General features: G+C 39.6%; 1 protein-coding gene across 1 annotated transcript; it reads right to left on the reverse strand.

The window, feature by feature from the left end:
* Nucleotides 1–13,667: 13,667 nt before the first annotated feature.
* Nucleotides 13,668–17,707, reverse strand: SOX9 (SRY-box transcription factor 9). The gene is made up of 3 exons (XM_070934735.1): nt 17,277–17,707; nt 15,512–15,765; nt 13,668–14,842 (listed from the first exon to the last, which is right to left on the reverse strand). The coding sequence occupies exons 1-3, from the start codon at nt 17,705–17,707 to the stop codon at nt 14,025–14,027; spliced, it is 1,503 nt and encodes a 500-aa protein (XP_070790836.1). The 3' UTR covers nt 13,668–14,024.
* Nucleotides 17,708–18,021: the final 314 nt, after the last annotated feature.

Below are 18,021 nucleotides of genomic sequence, written 5' to 3' on the forward strand. Positions count from 1 at the left end.
GAGAAAAGCCAACAGTGAGGATTTGAGAAATGGTTGAATGTAGGGATGCTGACTTTTTTCTTCCCTATATCCCCGTCCTGCCTCCTCTGCCAAAAGATGCTTATTGTTTGATTGGGCTGGGAGACAGATTAGAGGCCCCAGGTAGAAAGTCATCACAATCTGCATTTAAATGGGCCAGTTATAAAAGATAGGGAGCCCAGGAGCCCATGCCATTATTCTGCCTTCTCTAAGCTCAGTAATCGCTCTTTATTTTCCCTGTAGTCTGACCTGGGAACAGAGTTTCTAATTGCCAGGTCACTGCCGCTAATATTGTCATTTCCAGCCAGTGAGGGTGAAACCATGGCAACACCACATTTTGTTCCAAGTATTTTGAAGAAAGAAATTTCCCTCCTCATCTTAGAAAATAGCAGAGCATTGTTTTTTTGTTTTTTTTAAAAAAGTGCATTAATTTTAGAGGGCTTGAGGGTTTTTTTTCAACGTACCTTCCATTCTTCCTATCTCAGTTTTGCCTTTTATTAAATCTGCCCTCGATTAATTATTTTCATCTTCAGAGGCCAAAGAAATTCCGAGAGAAATAATTTTCTCTGCCTGATATGATTATGAGGCTTGATCTAGCTAGCAGCTTCCTGTAGAAAAGAAACATCGCCATAAGTTTTAGATCATTTTAAAAAGAATAATGAAAAGAAAACATGATTGCATTATCATGTCATTTGATACTGACCTACAGAACTACCTATGGGTCAGTCTGGGGAGGTGGAAATCTGCAACCTTGGAGAAGAACTCCCACACTGAATATTTCACATATTTCTAAGCTTGGATCTGGGACTAAAGTTCAGGGTCTTCTTCAATGACCATTGAGTCTAAAATGACTATCAGCAGATTGGCAGGTCATGTAGATAATAAAAAGAAAAAAAAAAAAAAAAGACCAGAGCATTTGTTGCAATGAAAGGAACACTAGGGCCAGTGACACTAACTGTAGCATATTCTCATACAAGAGAGAGAGAAAAAGTGTTTAAAAAATATTTTATAATTATGGAGACACATTTGGACAAATGCACTATCAAAACACTAGTTTTACTGTGTTTACATTAAGAATAGATTGCTCTTTTCTGCAGGAAAGGGACACAGTATGGCCAGCCAAAGAGAACCCTGCCTGGCAAATGTAATTAACCTATTAGTTTTAAATTCTAAAATTTATCTAGTGCACCAATGGAATGGATGAGTGAAGTCTATTTGTGCCTAAGTATCACTAACAGTAATAGCTGCTTCATTTGTCAGGATAAGGAGTTTGTTATAGTGACAACATAAACCAGAAGCCTTTGCTAAACCTTTGCCTAGGGTGGATATTAAACATGGTCGCTCAAATGGAAAAGGAGGGAATCTGGTAAGATTATGTATTAGGGTTTTTTTAAATTCATCCTTTCTTACTTTTATAAGCAACTCAAGGTGGCAAGCATACCTATAACTCCTTCCTCCTCCTCTTTTCCCCACAACAACAACCCTGTGAGGTGGGTTGGGCTGAGAGCGTGATTGGCCCGAAGTCATTTATGCCTCAGGCAGGACTAGGCTAGCACCTTAACCACTACATCAAACATGGCAGATACCCCTCTGTTTATTAGGAAGAGTAAAAAGAAAAAGAGAAAATTGGGACAAGTTGAAAACTTCTCCCTTGAACAAGGAGCAGAAGTAGAACAAGCACACTAATTCTGTCCCTTGCCCAGTCTTCCACATGTAGGAAGCAATTACTTACAATAGATCTTCTATCATTGGAAATTCTGCATATGTTAATATGCATATTAAGAACCCTTAAAGCCACAAATACCAAATAGGTATGGGTATGCATTTTCCTTTGAAATTACTTAGCTTTTTGACACTGTAATTTTAAGATGCACTGTTATTCATTCTGCTTTTTTAATATCTAAAAATCATTTTGACAAATCGCATAAAGTAAAATTGCTTTTCCCCAGAAAACGGAACTAACAAGTTGATCCTATAATGCCTCAAGAAAGTTACAGGAGAAAGGCTCCAGGCCTAACCTTGGCACATGACTTCAGTAGATGGCAACTGTGTTTGAAGAAACAAATGGCTTCAGGTCCCACCAAATACCACTCCAAAAAATCAGGGAATGGGCTGGTGTTGCAGAATCCATATAAGTGAAATTTCTGAAAATAAAGGGAAACCATTTCTGTCCTCTGATTTCCCTATTTCCCCATTTGGTATACTATTATGGTGAGTGGGGAATCTGCTCAATAACATATGCCTAAAACCTGAAGGCATGTAACTTCTCCTTCCTTTAAAAACTTGTTCTTCCAGTAATGTAAGTGGTAAGTGGCAAGGGAATCCATAGTTCTGAACAGAACTGTAAGAGTTCAAACACTTCCATAGCAGCAGTCACATTAGGAGACAAGGAATTTGGGTCAGATTACACAATGCACTGGGACATCTGTAACCAATTTTTCCAGTAGCAGCTACAGTTGCTGGGTTTAAACAATGGGCAATAATGCGATTTGTTTGGTTTGGGCTTAGTGTGATATCTGAAATTCGGTCATTATGGTTTAAACTATAGTTTATAAGAGCAGTACAACCAGAGGCCACTGCACCTTTTGTTACGGTTTTAAAAAACTCCAAAATGTAGTGTAAGAGAGTTTATTGAGAGTCATCCTTCTATAACCTGTAATTTTAATTTCATTTTTATGTTAAAAAATGGTGGTGGTGGTGGGGGGTTTCCCTTTAAATCTCCTCCTACTTTTAGGATTTTGGCACCTGGCTTGTCAAAAGCCAACTTTGATAACCAGCCTAATAAAAGTTGTGCATCAAGGTTATAGCTTTGCCTTACGTGTGAAATAAGTCATTATACATTATTTAGCAGATGATAGTTCAGTGCAGTTATGAAGTAGCATGAGCCAAGAATGTTGGCGTATTGTTGATTGAGTTAAGAAGCAGTGTGGCAGCTGAGGTAATGTTATTTCCTCCATATGGGGGGGTGGGGAAGCACCATGCCAATCAACTATATTTCTCACTTGCATTAACACATAAGGCCATGAACATTGAGGACAGCAATTGAGATCAGGAAAGTAGCAACAAGCAAAATTTAAATTCAGCAAACCCCTCTTACTGTTTTCTTCATCAAATCAGCTATCCCTACTTCTCACGACTGCATCAATTGAGAAATCCGTCATGATCTCCCAGCATAGCATGGACTTTGGCTCCCTGTCTTAGGGACTTTTGGTCACTGAGTTGAGCTCATAATATGGATACTTCATGGAGATTCTGCCATGCCCTTTTCAAGAGGTGCCATGGGAATCTAAGTGATTTAAGAAGCAGTGCTGGAATTACATTGGTTGTTTTCTGCACCGAAAGGGAGTAAGTTAATTTTAAACTGCCTACTGAAGCTTTAAAACTTCTGTCCAGTCCTGTTATTAGCATCTTAAAATTTATGAAGTGAGACTGTGTGTTGATAGCGGTTTGATGGTCAAGCAACTTGGTGTAATTAGTCCCCATGTCTAGGGGAAAGCCCAATTTCACACTTACACCATCTGTTTCTTAACATTTTCTCTGTATCCAGAATGAGCACAGCCCTAGGACTACTATAAAATATCAAGGAGTGAGGGAAACTAAATTATATTGAATGGAATATATTGGGGAGACCCAAGATCAAATTCCTTGTATGGCCAACTACATGTTCATGGAAGATGCATGGAGCAAGTTCCTATTTTTTTTTAATGGAAACTGAAAGCAATGGCTATCAAGAGTTAAAGCATCCCAGAGATAAGCTTGCAGCTATTTAATAACAGGTTACCATTACCCCTTTGAGTTGGGCCTTAAAACAATATATAGTGACCTGAAGGTTTGTATAAAGTGTTTTCATCAGTAGGAACAAGGATGCTAGGTAGGCAATCTAATGGCACAAAGTTGTTTTGGAGTGCTGCTGTAAACCAGAAAATGAATACAAAAGGGAGGAAGGTCATAGGAAGGCTATCTCAACAATGCATGTATTATTTAGTGGTAATGGTAGCTTTGTACTCAGGTCTATTCTGGTGTCATTCAGATGTAGATGTGTACTAGAACAGTCTGTGGAGCATGCTTACATCATAAGCATCAGCATAGGCCTCATTTCACTCTGATTTTGCCCTTCTGAATCCATTGCACTCTTTATATCTCGTCAAAGTCCCCTCCCAGTTGGGTCTGAAGGTGATCTCAAATGGAATCAGTCTACAGCAGGGTGTTAAATCAAGGCCTGGGGGCCGGATCTGGCCCGCGGGTTGCTTAGATCTGGCCCACCCTGGAAGTGGCCCATGTTGCCTTTGCCAGCGGAGCCCCCTGGAAATGGAAATGGCCCATGGTGCCTCTGTCAGCAAAAACGGAGCTCGGGAGGGTTATTCCCAAGCTGTTTAACTTAAACAAATAGGTAATTAGAATAGAAGGATTTGAAGAAATGACAGCTGAAATGAAAACTGGAATGTGTGGTGTCATCTACATATGACTTGGCTACTGGAAAATAAAGAAGTCCTAGAAGCAATTATGAAAGTAAATTAATGTTAATGTTAAATACATATGAAATTCCAATCATTCCAAAGTGAATTTACAGTTGACATCAAAGATATGAACATGGTAGATCACTGTTTTGGGAGCTTAAAAATAGATTTGGAGAATACTTGGAGAATAAAGATATCAATTCCAGCGAGGAAAGGATTGGTAAATATACAAAACATCATGAACAACAATGATATGTCTATGACAACAAAGGTGAAAACTGGATGCTCAAGGTCATTGCACATTTGCAGGGATAATTTGAAATAATTGATATTTGTTCATAGAGTTGCTGGTCCAACTCAATGTACCTAACTAATTCATAAACATATTGTTCTTACAATGGAAGGATGAAGATTGCAATTCTGTTTGAGCAATTGAGGCATATGGTTGTGATAGAGTCTCTGTTGTAAGTTGTAGTAATTGATTAAGAAAAGGATTAAGGAGAAATTGTGGACAGCTGTGGGCAACAGCTGTAGAAAAGGTATTTCTATGGTGGTATTTTGGGAAAAGAAATAAATGAAGGACAATATCATAACGCTTTCATACAGATCACTGATGGAATTTTATCATTGTGTATGCTAAAATTCATGGCATCCCACTTTGAGATTTTTTTAAAAAAAAATTAAATATAAATTCAAAAATATAAGTAAAAAAAATAAGATAGACTTGGAAAGTGCAGAAAAGAATTGCAATTAGGATCAAGGAAATAATGCATGGATGTAAAAATTGTGGTTCAATACCTATTGCGAGCTTCTCAAGTTATCTCTAGAAGTTCAGAGAAGAGCAAACAGGATGATTAAGGTGCTAGAAACAGTATTTGATATTGATATTGATATTTGATTGAAGTATTTGAGTAAGTCTACTCTTGAGAAAAGAAGACAAAGGGCATATAGAGCAGCATTCTTCAAATACAGTGAAACAGCATTTTAGCAAACTAACTTGATGTTTGGTATTTTTGATGAATATCCATTAAATATAATAGTACAACATTGTGGCAATATACTGTACATCATTGCACTCTTTGGTATCAGGGGGTGATAAACTGAGGGTTTATTGTCTCTGAAAGAATGCTAGATAGAAGAAGATAAAAGCCTGCTCCAACTAATTCCAGAGTGCAAGTTATGGAATAATGGATTTAAGTTTCAGGTTCTGACTGAATGTTAATAGAAACTTGCTAACACTAAGAACAGTTCAGCAGTGCTAACACTAAGAACAGTTCAGCAGTGGAACCAATTGTCCAGACAGGTGGTGAGCTTCCTTCCTTAAATAAGTTGCAACCAAAACAGACAGCCATCTGTCTGGGATATTTTAAGTTTGATTCCTACACTGAGTAAAATTGTTAGCCTAAATGTCCCCATTACACTCTAGCATTCCGTCATACTATTGGGCAAACCTTGGTGTTATATACTTCCCCCCTTCTCCTCTTTCATTTTGTTCAATATATCCCCTCTTTTAGAACAAGCTTCCCAAAATGATTTTTCTTAAAAACAAAATCTTTATATGAGTTGCAAATTAAAATGCAATAAGCTCATAAGCTATCAAAGCAATACAGGTCTTGATCAAACAGATTCTGAGGAGGGTCTGTGACAATTTGCCCGGCCAACTCGCTGCAGGACAAGTTACACTAATATCAAAGAAATAGTGGAATAAAATCATTAAAGAAAGGATGCAAAAAGAAGGACAGAATGATATGTGAATGGCCAAAATTAAAATAATTATTTGTTTTAAATAATTAAATAGAATTGTCAAATTGCCCTGCACCAAGTTGTGCCATGTCGAGTTGACCATGACAAGTTGTCCTGCAGCAAGTTAGCCATGGTGAGTTGGCTGTGGCGAATTGGCCACAACGAGTTGGCTGTGGTACGTTGTCCCATTCCATCTGAAGGATGTGCTCAAAAGCTGTACGAAAGTACAGAGCTTCATGAAGTCACAAATTGGGGCCATTACATGAGAGACCTGTACCATGATATTTTAAGATTAACTTAAAGGCAGGGCAGAGGACAAGTTCTCTGAGAACCATTTAAAGATATGAATAAGTACATAGGGAGCAAGTGAATTCCATAGTGCTGCCCTTGATTCTTCATTTAAAATAATCTGCAAATCCTTGTCTGATTCCATAGTATGTTAACTCATCTCTATCTACATCTTTTTTTTTTTTTGATTTGAAGATTGCTTTCTTTCACAAAAAGAAATCGAGATATGGAAATAGTCAGAAAATTATGTTTGCTATTGGTGATATTTAGAAGCTGATTCCCTCAAGAAATGTAACAACAGCATCACTGGGTTCACACGATCAGAAGGCTGCTATATTTTGCACAGGTGATTTGGATTTGGAAATATTTAAGAGTCATCATAAGGCAAATGTTGTTGAAGATTTATGGTAGTTGAGCCAGTTCTGCCTTTTAAACTTCATTTTCATTTCGTGCATTCATATGGTTGATCTTTCCCTTACACTTTTGCTGACTATATATGTAGATGCTATTTTTCTTTAATGGAATATCTGCAGTGGAACTATTAGCCTTTAAAACCAAGAAGTGACATAGAGGTCACTGCACTAGCAGGGAAATATTTATAGGTGAGGGATATTATGGGAAAGATGTTTGTTTTGGAATTTATGAGAGTTAAAAACTGTCTTGGTTCATACCTTTGAACTGATTTAATTTCCCAAACTACCCTAAAATTGATAAGGATATCATGAACATGCACAAGTGCTTTAACTTACAAACAAATATGAATCCAAAACATCATTTTGAAAGAGAAGTTACTATAAAAGCACTCTATTTCTATAATTCAGATTATACATTTCTCAAGAGAACATCTGTCAGGGTCACATCATTCAAACTCCCAAAATAGACAATCTTTAGAACAGAGCTAGGACGAAAAGAACAATTCTGGCTTGGCCCTTAAATGTTATTTGCAAAACGGGATTTGACACAACAAGCAGCACGGAGATAATTGATTCCAGTTTGAATCTCTGGCATATTATTTTGACCAGAGGGTTTCAAAAATCATTCTGAACACACCAAATCGAATTCCTGGTGGTGGGTTTAGTTGAAAGTCTGATTGCATGAATATAAGGAATTTTTTTAAACAGGAAAGGGCTGGACTTGCCCAATTAACTGAATTTGGCTGATTAGGCATCCCTATTAAGATCTCAGTTGACACCCACCCACCCATTCCCTGAAGCCCGGCCCTTTCAGAGTACAGTAATGAGCTGGCAGTGAAGAAAAGAAACAAATATGGATGGCCAGACGTTCTAATTTTGTTGGGAGAGACCAGAATTATTCCTCTATGTCTATCACTCTCCATTTTTGTATGCATGGGAACATATATAAGGCGCAATCTGGATGCAAACTGGTCCCTGAATAGATGCTGTTACATTTCAGACCACTAAATTGGTTTTCTAATAACAGCGAGTGTTTTTTTCTTTTCAACCAGAACAGCAAAGAATATATATTTTATTATGTGGAATGAAAGTCATTTTAAAAATATTTAAAAGTATTTAATATCAATGTGTGTTTGCATACACAACATACAAGTATAATTAATAATATAACTGCTTATCTAGCTGTAAGTAACCATGTAATAATAATCATTTAATTCTGCAAGAGGGAAAAAGAAGAAAAATATTCTTTATGAAACTTTGGAGAACGCTTCTTACTTAGTGGGACCAAGAATGAACTAGTTATCTGATTTACGGGACCACTTCCTTCATGGCAATTAACAATTCTTACTTATTTCTTTGCACTGTTCAGTGCAGTCAGGGTATCTTTTCTATCTTTTTTCTGGCTGAGTTGGAACTTACAATAGACTTTTGGAGTCTTGGATAGGGAATCAAAAACAAAGAGTTACAAAAGAGAAGGGAGGCAGAGTTGGAAGCAAAGTGTCATGTGGTAAAATGAAAAGGTGTCGGAAGTTGTTCTTAAATTGGAGTCATAGATGGTACAAAGTTAAAGGACTACCACAGATAGTGGGAGGACTTCATCAAGTTCTTGGATTATTATTTTTTGATTTAAAATCACAGTTTTTGTCAAAGATTTTACTTAGATGGTCTGTTTCTCCAGCTAGGATATGTTTGTCTCCCTCTCTCTCTGGGCTTAAGAATTTAAATAATAAAATCTGATTTTTTTTTTCTTTCCAGATACATTGGACAAATTAAAGGGAGCTGGGATTTCTTTCCAATGTTTTTTAGCAAAAAAAAAAATAAAATAAAATAATGGAATAGCAGTTTATGTCAGAATAGTTCCTGGGCATTTTGTAGGAGAGGTTTGGAAGAGGGGAAAATGACAATAGATACACGTCATCGTCATCATGCTACTCGTACAATTTACCTGTGACAAAAGAAAGGACACAAATACATAAATGCTGGGATTTGCCTGATGGCATCATGAGCATGTTGTCATTTTGGCCTAACCATGTTTTGCTACTGCTGGTGCTAAGAATTATTTTTGCATCCTTTCTTACCAAGACTGGTAACTTCTCCAAAACATATTGTTTCCCTCAATGTTTCCTTGTTGAAACTCATCTGTCCTCCTTGTCTTTAAAATGAAATTAAGGCAGCTGACTATCAGACCCCTCCAAAATACAAAAATTTTTTTTTTTCCCTTAACAACAGAAGCAGTGATTAGTTGACTTGATAAAACAGATTATATTGTTGTTGTTTTCTCCTTAAACTGTTTATCGACATCTCCAGCTGGAAAAGACCACCATTATTCTGGCTTTACTGCAGCTCTTGGATGGAATCATATCTCGCTTTTCATGGGCAGCTAACTTTTTCTGTTGTTCATGCCACGAGCAAGATCTGTGTGGGGAGAAATTCCACCAATGCTTTGAGAGCAAGAAAATCACTAAGCAGCAGCAATTTAGATTAAAACCCAGAAGTTCAAGGAATGACCTCATCTGTTTGTTTTGCTGGAGAGGATTTGCAAGCCAGTATGATCCTGTGAACTCCCTAGGTGATTCATGCCAAAGCAAGCAGTCTACCTTGTATCCTTCCATCGTCATTACCTTCAACAAGGCAATGTGTTACTTAGCCAGGGTTCTGTTCCAGGCAGCCATCCAGCCTAAAGCTGGCAAGTCTTTTTGAGATTTGTGAGGCCAAATGTGGGCTTGTATTGCATTAACCATAGAGCTAGGCAAAGGAAGGTCAAACTCCCATCTGCTCCTGGCAGAATAGCCAAAGACAGATGTTATGGAGGATGAACTCCAAAAGCATCTGAAAAGCACCTGCTGTTCTCTTCTAACTGGCTGCCTCAGCCTTCAGTACCATCCATATATGATCATTTTTTTCTGAATGAAGGGTGGTAGAAGGGGACTTGCCCAATGGGTGTGGCCAGTGGTTCATATGAATGACAGGTAGGAGCATGAGCCAGTGCATGCACTTTAGCATCCTTTGCTCATAAATTGGTTGCCTTTACCCATTTTTAAATATTTTTAATTGAACTTTTTAAAGGAAAAAAGGAAGGCAGAAAGAAAGAAACAGAAACCAGGAGAAAAGAATGAAAACACAAAGTGAATAAACAAGAGATTTACAAGGATCACATGAGTAAGTAAATTAAGTACACATCCTGAGGATAAAGTTTAGTCCTCAATATTCATATTTCCTATTCTAAACTGCCCATTTCACCCAGAGATTTAAGTATCCTATGTCATTTTGAAAATATCATTATTCAAATTGATGAAGTTAAAGTGAAAAATTAGTCCTATCTTATAAAAAATCTACTTTGATTTACAAAAACATCTATGCCTTAAATAACAACTAGCCTAGACTTCAGATATGGTACAAGTCCATGGGTAGAATTATAGTCCAAACCTAGTTTCCACATTAAATTAAATTCTGGGTCAGATTTATTTTTAAAATGTGAAGCCATCTTAGACAATGAAGCATACTGTATTTGCTCTTTATCTATTATAGGAATTGTATGTATTTTCTAATGAGAAATGTAAGGTACCCTAGATACTGTTGGCATGTACAAAGGTAATTCAGTATGCTCTGTATAAATAAGTTTTAGTAATATCTAATAGAAAGATTGCAAGTTGGAAAGGAAACTCAGCTTTTAGAATCAGTTTCATTCTGTTATAGATCTTCTTCCAAATTCCTGGGCTTTATACATTGCCATTAATATGAGAGCAAGAAGTAGCCAGATAGTTACACTTCACATACTTTTTTTTAAGAAAATGTAATAACCATCTTTAACAATCCATACTGGAGTGGTATATTATTTGCAATACATTTTATACCAGTTTTCTCTAAGTATGATATTTACTACTACTTTTTTTTTATTCCACTGAAATTCACACTGTTGTGCATATTGTTTTCAATGCTACATCCATTTAATCATACAAATTTTAACTTATGTTTCCGAATCATATTTCCTTAACCATTTTAAATAAGGCCCAGCAAATGTTCCAAATTTTGTATTACATGGTTTTCAAATTGAGTCTTGAAGCATTCAACCTTGTTTTTGTAATTCCTTTAGAAAAATGCTGTTTGGTCAAAGATGTTAGAACTGGTCAGGTATTTCTGTGCATTCTGAAGACAACAAGACTAGGTTAATCTATGTAACATTGCCCATCACATGTAATCATGTGCTGAAAAGAAAATGGTATTTTCAGGTTGTGTAAGAACTGGAATGATCCTGGAATTATCCTGGAATGATAAACAGGGAAAATAAAACCTCCAGTAGTTTTAAATGCTGGAACATCCATGATTCCTTCCATTTATTTTGCAAGAGAATTAGCAAGCAACACATCTAAACAGGCTGTCAACTCCAAAAAGTTGGTTAGCTAATTTTGTGATAATTTGTAAACTGATTTGAATCTGATAGCTATGTTATTATAGAATAGGGTTGTATAAGTCTCTAGACCCAATTCCAAAACTACTATGATGAATGTAACACCTGTTTCTACTCTTTAAACCAGTTGTGACTTTTCCAAACCATGTGTTCCCAGGAAAAGATGCAGGTGCCTTAAAGAGTTGTAGATGGGTAATGCTGTACACTCCAAATTCGACTTTGGTCAGAACAGTATACACATTTTCCAGTATATTGCATAGGTTAGGTCACCAGTAGATGTAATTGCATCAAACAAAAACAACGCATCTTCGCTAGGATAGTTAGGATCCCTTCTGGAATTGCAGCTAAAATAGCTATTTCATTCCAAGTTTAATACAATGTATATTTATTGCAAACAATAATATACAAAAAGATAAGTTTTACAGAGACCCAAAGGGTTTGCAAACAAAATGACTGAAAAAGTGTTCTTTTATCTAAAACTAATCTTTTTGGAAGGACATTACTTAAGTTACAGAAATACTTTCAAGAGATCTGCTTTTTTTAATATAGAAGTAGAAAAGATATCATATAAGAGTGCTTTAAGCTTTTCTTCTACTGAATTCCCTATAAAATAATTAACAAATATAATATTTTAAAATAAAAAAAGTTGGCTAACTTTTTCCCAAAGCAATATTTTAACTGTTTGGCCACAAGTTCACCAGTGTCGCTTTCCCTAATTTTCCTCCCAAATGAAGTGAAAGCCTGGTTAAGCAAATTGAGAAGCATCCATTGTCTGGTGGTTCCAGCAGCATCTATTCTGCTGGAATAGATCTATCTATGGCACCTTCAAGGGACAGATAAATAAAGCCCTAATGGAAATGTGCCCCTCCCTGCTTTGTTGGTTTACATTCACTGTTGCTTTGCTTCACTTATGCAGAATAAGCCTAGGCCTACCCGGAAAAAAGGATAAAGAGGTGGAACCTTAAGGTGATACAGTGGATTGGACCACTTTGGATAGCAATTTAAGAAATTAGTTAAATGTTCCGTCAGGCAAAATGAAATCCCTGCAAGTCAGACATCCGCATGTAAAGGAAGGTTTGCTGATTGGCTTTAACCTGGGGGATTTTTCATAAACAAAAGAGTGGTTCAAGTCCACTCTTACTTTCTCTGCTCTGCATACTGTTCCATTAATTTAGTCCGGTCCAAATCATGAGTCCAAAAATATTCAGGGAGAAATAACTCAGTGATACACTAATTAGCCATGCTTTGTTTGTACAATGAGAAAAACAACACAAAAGCTTTCCAGTTTATTCTTACCAAAGAAATAGAAAAGATAGAAAGACAAATGGGAGCCAGGTATTTGTACAAACCTAAGACACTTTCCAAAGGAATAATAAAATACAAAAACAAAGACTGAGAGATAAATAAAGGGTTATTGATTTAGACCATAATTTAACAATTAGGCACCATATACCCTCTGAGTAAGATGCTGGTATTTCTGTTTACATTACAAAGATTTCTAATGTGGAAGGGGGGAAATTGAAAAACAAACCTCTTGATTAAAAACATCTTTTTCACAAAATAAATATATATAATTTTAAAAGAAGAAAAACCACCTACTACTGTCATCCATGAACCTTGCTAAAGCTGGTGTCCCTGTGTCATTCCCATCTCCTTCTTTTGTAAGCTGTCTTCATGGAATAAAGAATTCTAGTTTTTCATGCAATTTACAGGGAAGACTCTTGGTTTTTTGAGTGACCGCATTTGTCTCACAAATGTTGGCCTGGTGTTGGAAGCTGAAGAAAAGGGATCAAGGTAGAGAATGCTGGTTCTGGCTTTATAACTTGGTGCTTGTAGTTGCAAATAAAATAATAATAATAATTAAAAAGCTTCAGACCTGTAAAACTGAGCTCTCTTCTTGGGAGTTCCATTTTTTCCCTTGGCAGGGTGGAAGATAATTGTGCAAGTCTTTTGGAAGATTTCACAGGATTTTTCTTTAAGGCGTCTGATAGTGTTAGTTTAAGGCTCAAGGTATCCTTGCTTTTTCTTTCTTTATTTTTTCTCCCCGTATTTTATTTCCATGCTAGAAAAATAGAAGTCTCTTTCCAAATTCCCACAATCATGATAATGGGCACTTCTTTCCTTTCCTCAAAATTTCCTTTTCCTTGATTTTTAATGCACACATTTTAGTCTCTAAAAGTGACTGTTAACTATAGAAAAATACCTCTGACAGCAGGGAAAAAAGCTAAGGCATATTCTTTTGCTAAGTGTGGTTCAACTGTCCCCATCCCACCCACCCCCCAAAAAGAAAAAAGCAGTTTTTAAAAGTTTCTCTAAAAACAAGTACGTATAAATCCCATCATATTGGTAACAAATCATACACAATGCATACTAAAAATATTTAAAATAGAGAATATTCCTCACAGAGGAATACTTTTAGAGTTTATATTTTTTCATTTTTAGTTATTGTTAAAAAATAATTAACAAGTTCATACCTATGCAAGCTAAGCTGGCTGTTTGAAGAAAATAAAAAACTGCCTTCAAATCAAAGGATTTAGTCCATCATGGAATGTTTCTTGACTGAGAATAATCTGGTCAGTTCTGAAGGGGTGCTGTAGTGCACAATGCATTCTGGGATATTTTTTCCTCTCTTCCATTCATTTTTAGCTTTAAAATATTTTTTGTAAGTCTGGAGAATTGACACCATCCTTCAGAACTTTATGGTCTGGTGAGCTGTGTATAGACTGGCTGTTCCCAATGTTGTGGGCTATGGGTCTGAGGAATGGAAGGTACCCCCGTAGTGTCTGCAATCGGGGTGTACATGGGCCTCTGGGTGGGGTTCATGTAAGTGAATGTAGAATAAAGGCTGGAACTCTGGCTGGCAGCATGGCTGTAGTAGGTATTGGAGCTCTGATGGTCTGTGTAGTCATACTGGGAGCGAGTGATGGTCGGGTAGGAAGAGCCATAGTGCTGGAGATTGAAGGAACTGTAGCTGATCTGCTGAGGTGAATGCTGCTGTTGGTCAGTGTAATGGCTGGGGCTGAGCTGCTCGGTCTTAATATGTGTCCTCTGCTGAGGCTGACCTGGTTCACTACTCAGGGTGGTGAGTGTGTGCTGCGGCGGTGGTGGGGGCGGTGGCTGTGGCTGAGCTTGGGAGGGTGGCTGCTGAGAAGGCGGTGGCTGCTGCTGCTGCTGCTTGGACATCCAGACATGCCCAGTGCCTGCTGGGGTAGCTGTGGTGCTACTGATCCCGTAGCTGCCTGTGTAGGTGACTTGGCCAGGCTGACCATGGGTGACTGGAACTCCTGGGTGGCCATTGGGTGGGAGATACTGGTCAAACTCATTAACATCAAAAGTCTCAATGTTAGAGATGACATCACTGCTGAGTTCCCCAATGTCCACGTCTCGGAAGTCAATATGGGGTGGTTGTCTTCCTCCTTCTTGCAATGGGCGACCTTCCCGCTTCAGGTCCTGCTTACCAGGCTGGACATCTGTTTTAGGAGTGGTAGGAGGAGTAGGTGGCCCTTGAGATTGCCCTGTAAGGAATACAAAGGAGATAGTAGTTGTTACAAAGGGGACAGGTTCTTTTTGATGCCTTTGAAGTCACAGGGCAAGCAAGCCACACCTGGGTCTCTTTCCCTTCTGATAACAGGCACAGCCAGAGGGCCATAAAGCTCCCACCAGCGGCCACTTTTAATGAGCAGAAGGTGTTGCATGGCAGTGATAACTTAGCTAAAGATTAACTCTGGCTGGATGCAAAGGAGACGATGGAGAGCATGCCAATAAGAATGAAATACCAATGCAGATTGTTGCATGTAGTTGAAAACTGGCTCCTTTATAAGGCTACAATAACAGGTGTTTATAGTTTATAAGGGGTGGTAATACACTGAGATGAAAACTAAGACTAGTACTATTGGTGGAATGGCTTAGCAAAGCAATGAAGTTGATGTTGAACTGTTGAAGGATGACCTACTAATTCCCATGAGTGTGATGGGTAATATTATTTGAAGACCTGTCTTGTAGGTACACAAAAGCTATTCCTTTTCCCCAATAGCTATCTAGCTCTTTTATGTTTCCTTGGCAAACTGCTCCAGAAAAGCAAAAGACTGCTAACTGAACTGCCTTACTGATGCTCCTTTAGAAAACCTGTCTACACGAGATGTTCTTCCTCATTATCTACAAGGAGAGGAAGATGGCATACTCACCAGAATGCTCTCCAGGTGAATGTACTTCACTCATGCTGGATGAAGACTGAGGCGAATCTGCCTGCAGGGCCTTGAAGATAGCATTCGGAGAGATGTGGGTCTGCTCCGATCCTTCCTCTTGCTCAGCCTGTCCGTTCTTCACTGACTTTCTCCTTCGTGGCTGGTACTTGTAGTCTGGATGGTCTTTTTTATGTTGCACTCTCAAGCGTTCAGCCTCCTCCACGAATGGGCGTTTCTCGCTCTCATTCAATAACCTGAGCAATTAAAACAAAGCCATGCATTGGTTGATTAAGTTCTACCCAAAGATTAAGCTTCATGATTTTACTATTTAGAGAACCTTTGATTTGCTAGAAATTTACTCTACGTTCTGCCACTGCACCTCTAGGCCAGCATTGCTGCAAGCAGCTGTCAAAAGCCCCAAATCTAGATAGAATGAACTTCTGATAATGCAGAGGACAAAACATAAGGTGTATAAAATCCACCATAAAATGACAGGCACCAGGAAAGGCAGCCTTTAGCATTCTGCTATTCCAGAATTCCCCTCTGGGTAGAAACACACTGCAAACTTTCCCAGTGCCTCTTGCAAGAAAGAAAGAAAAAAAGACTCAAACCACTCCTTTCATTTTTTTCTCAGCAATTCTTTCAATCACTCTGGGGCCTTATTCTCTTCCTTGCAAGAAAGGAGAAGACACAAGATAGCAACCCTTTTTCTCTCTTCTCATCCCAATCAAACACTGTAGACACATGCAGCTTCAGCCACAGCTCAGATACCAGGATTCCTCTTCTAGGCATTTGGGGAATTAACATCTAAACTCACTCCAAGCCTTCTGCATACACGAAAGCGGCTCCCTTAGCCTTTTTTTTTTTTTTTGCAAGTCATTAGCTTATGCTTCAGCCAGGTGACTCACTTTCTCTTTTCTCCTGCCTCCCCACCCCACGTTTCTCTTGCTAGTCATCCTTCTGAGCCAACTTCTTATTGGTTGGCACTTGCTAACTTGTGCCAATCATCATTACACCCAAGATGTGCTACTCCTGTTTTTCTCCAGAGCAGGGCTCAAGTTATTAACTTCGTCGTTTCTTTTCTTCTTTTTTCTTCAACAGTTAGGCCAAATATCTAAACACAGAAGCCTTGCTGGGCACATACAACATACTTTTCAAGAGTATTCTTCCTATATTTTAAGGAATATTTTTATTGTCTTTCAGGGGTGTAAAAAGGCGATCTTGTTGCCTTTCTAATGAGATTCCACAATGTTCTTCTCTAAAGCATTCCCATCTTTTTCCTCAGTGGTTTCTATTCTAACTCGGTGGTTTCTAGTCTTTGTCCCTCCCCTCCGCTCCTAAACCAAAATTAGACTGGAGGAGAGGGGGGGGGGGGCAAAATCCCCTTTTTGAAAGCGAGTCCCGCGCAAAGCCCAGCCATCTCCACATCCCTGCCTGCACCCAGGCTCGCCGCCTTCCTGCCCAGTTCCAGTCTCCTGCCATCTGGAGCTCCAATGACCTTCCTGAGCTCAAGCCCCGCACGATTTCGGCTGTGGCTCCTGCGAGGCATCCCTCGGGATCCCAAGAAGCGCCAAAGCCAAAGGGGCGCCGAGCGAGCCACCCAACCACCCAAGCCAGCCGCCCTAGCGCTCCTTCCCTTCCCTTCGCCCTCGCTGTCCCCGCCCCTCCGGCGCTCGGCCGGCCGAGCCTGCAAGCCTTCGCGCCCTTTCCTCGGCGGCTTTCCCTTCCCTTCCCTCCCTCCCTCCCTCCCACCCCCCACCTTTACCTCCAGAGCTTCCCCAGCGTCTTGCTCAGCTCGGCGTTGTGCAGGTGCGGATACTGGTCGGCCAGCTTCCTCCGTGCCGCTTGAGCCCACACCATGAAGGCGTTCATGGGGCGCTTGACGTGGGGCTTGTTCTTGCTGGATCCGTTCACCCGGACGGGCATGGGCACCAGGGTCCAGTCGTAGCCCTTGAGGACCTGGCTGACGGCTTCTCGGATGCACACCGGGAACTTGTCCTCGTCGCTCTCTTTCTTCAGGTCCTGGTCGCTCTTGGGGAAGGTGTTCTCTTGGGGTCTCGTGTTCTCCGTGTCCGAGCCGGAGCCCGAAGGGCAGGGAGACCCCGCGGAATCCTCCGACATGGTCGGGCTGGGAGCCCCGGACAGGCACTTTTCCTGCTCTTCGGTCATCTTCACGAAGGGGTCGAGGAGATTCATGCGAGAAAAGGGCGAAGCCAAAATATGAGCGAGCGGGCGGGCGCGGGGGAATAAAACAAAAAAATAATCGAGGCGGAGGGGAGAAAGGGGCGGGGGAGGAGAACGGGGAAGGGAAGGGGGGCCCCCCTAAGCAATCGGCAAGAGCGACGTCTCTTGAAAGACAGCCGGGAAGGAGGAGAGGAGAAAAGTGCCCCCGCGCGCGCCCCACAGGCTAAGCGTCTCGCTCTCCTCGCGCCAAAAAAAAAAAAAAAAAAGCCGCGGCGTTTGCAGAAACTCGGCTGTCGGGCGCGCTTTGCTTTAAGTCGCCGCTCGAG

Source organism: Pituophis catenifer, unplaced genomic scaffold, assembly GCF_029215685.1.
Source record: "Pituophis catenifer annectens isolate HBS135680 unplaced genomic scaffold, rPitCat1.0.hap2 SCAF_2, whole genome shotgun sequence".
NCBI lineage: Eukaryota > Metazoa > Chordata > Lepidosauria > Squamata > Colubridae > Pituophis > Pituophis catenifer.

Bases quoted from the DNA above. Each gene is read 5' to 3' on its own strand.
- SOX9 (XM_070934735.1), bottom strand. From the start codon at position 17,707: ATGAATCTCCTCGACCCCTTCGTGAAGATGACCGAAGAGCAGGAAAAG. The intron at 15,766-17,276 runs GTAAAGGTGGGG...TTAATTGCTCAG, and splicing joins ACGCTGGGGAAGCTCTGGAG to GTTATTGAATGAGAGCGAGA. The intron at 14,843-15,511 runs GTGAGTATGCCA...TATTCCTTACAG, and splicing joins TTCACCTGGAGAGCATTCTG to GGCAATCTCAAGGGCCACCT.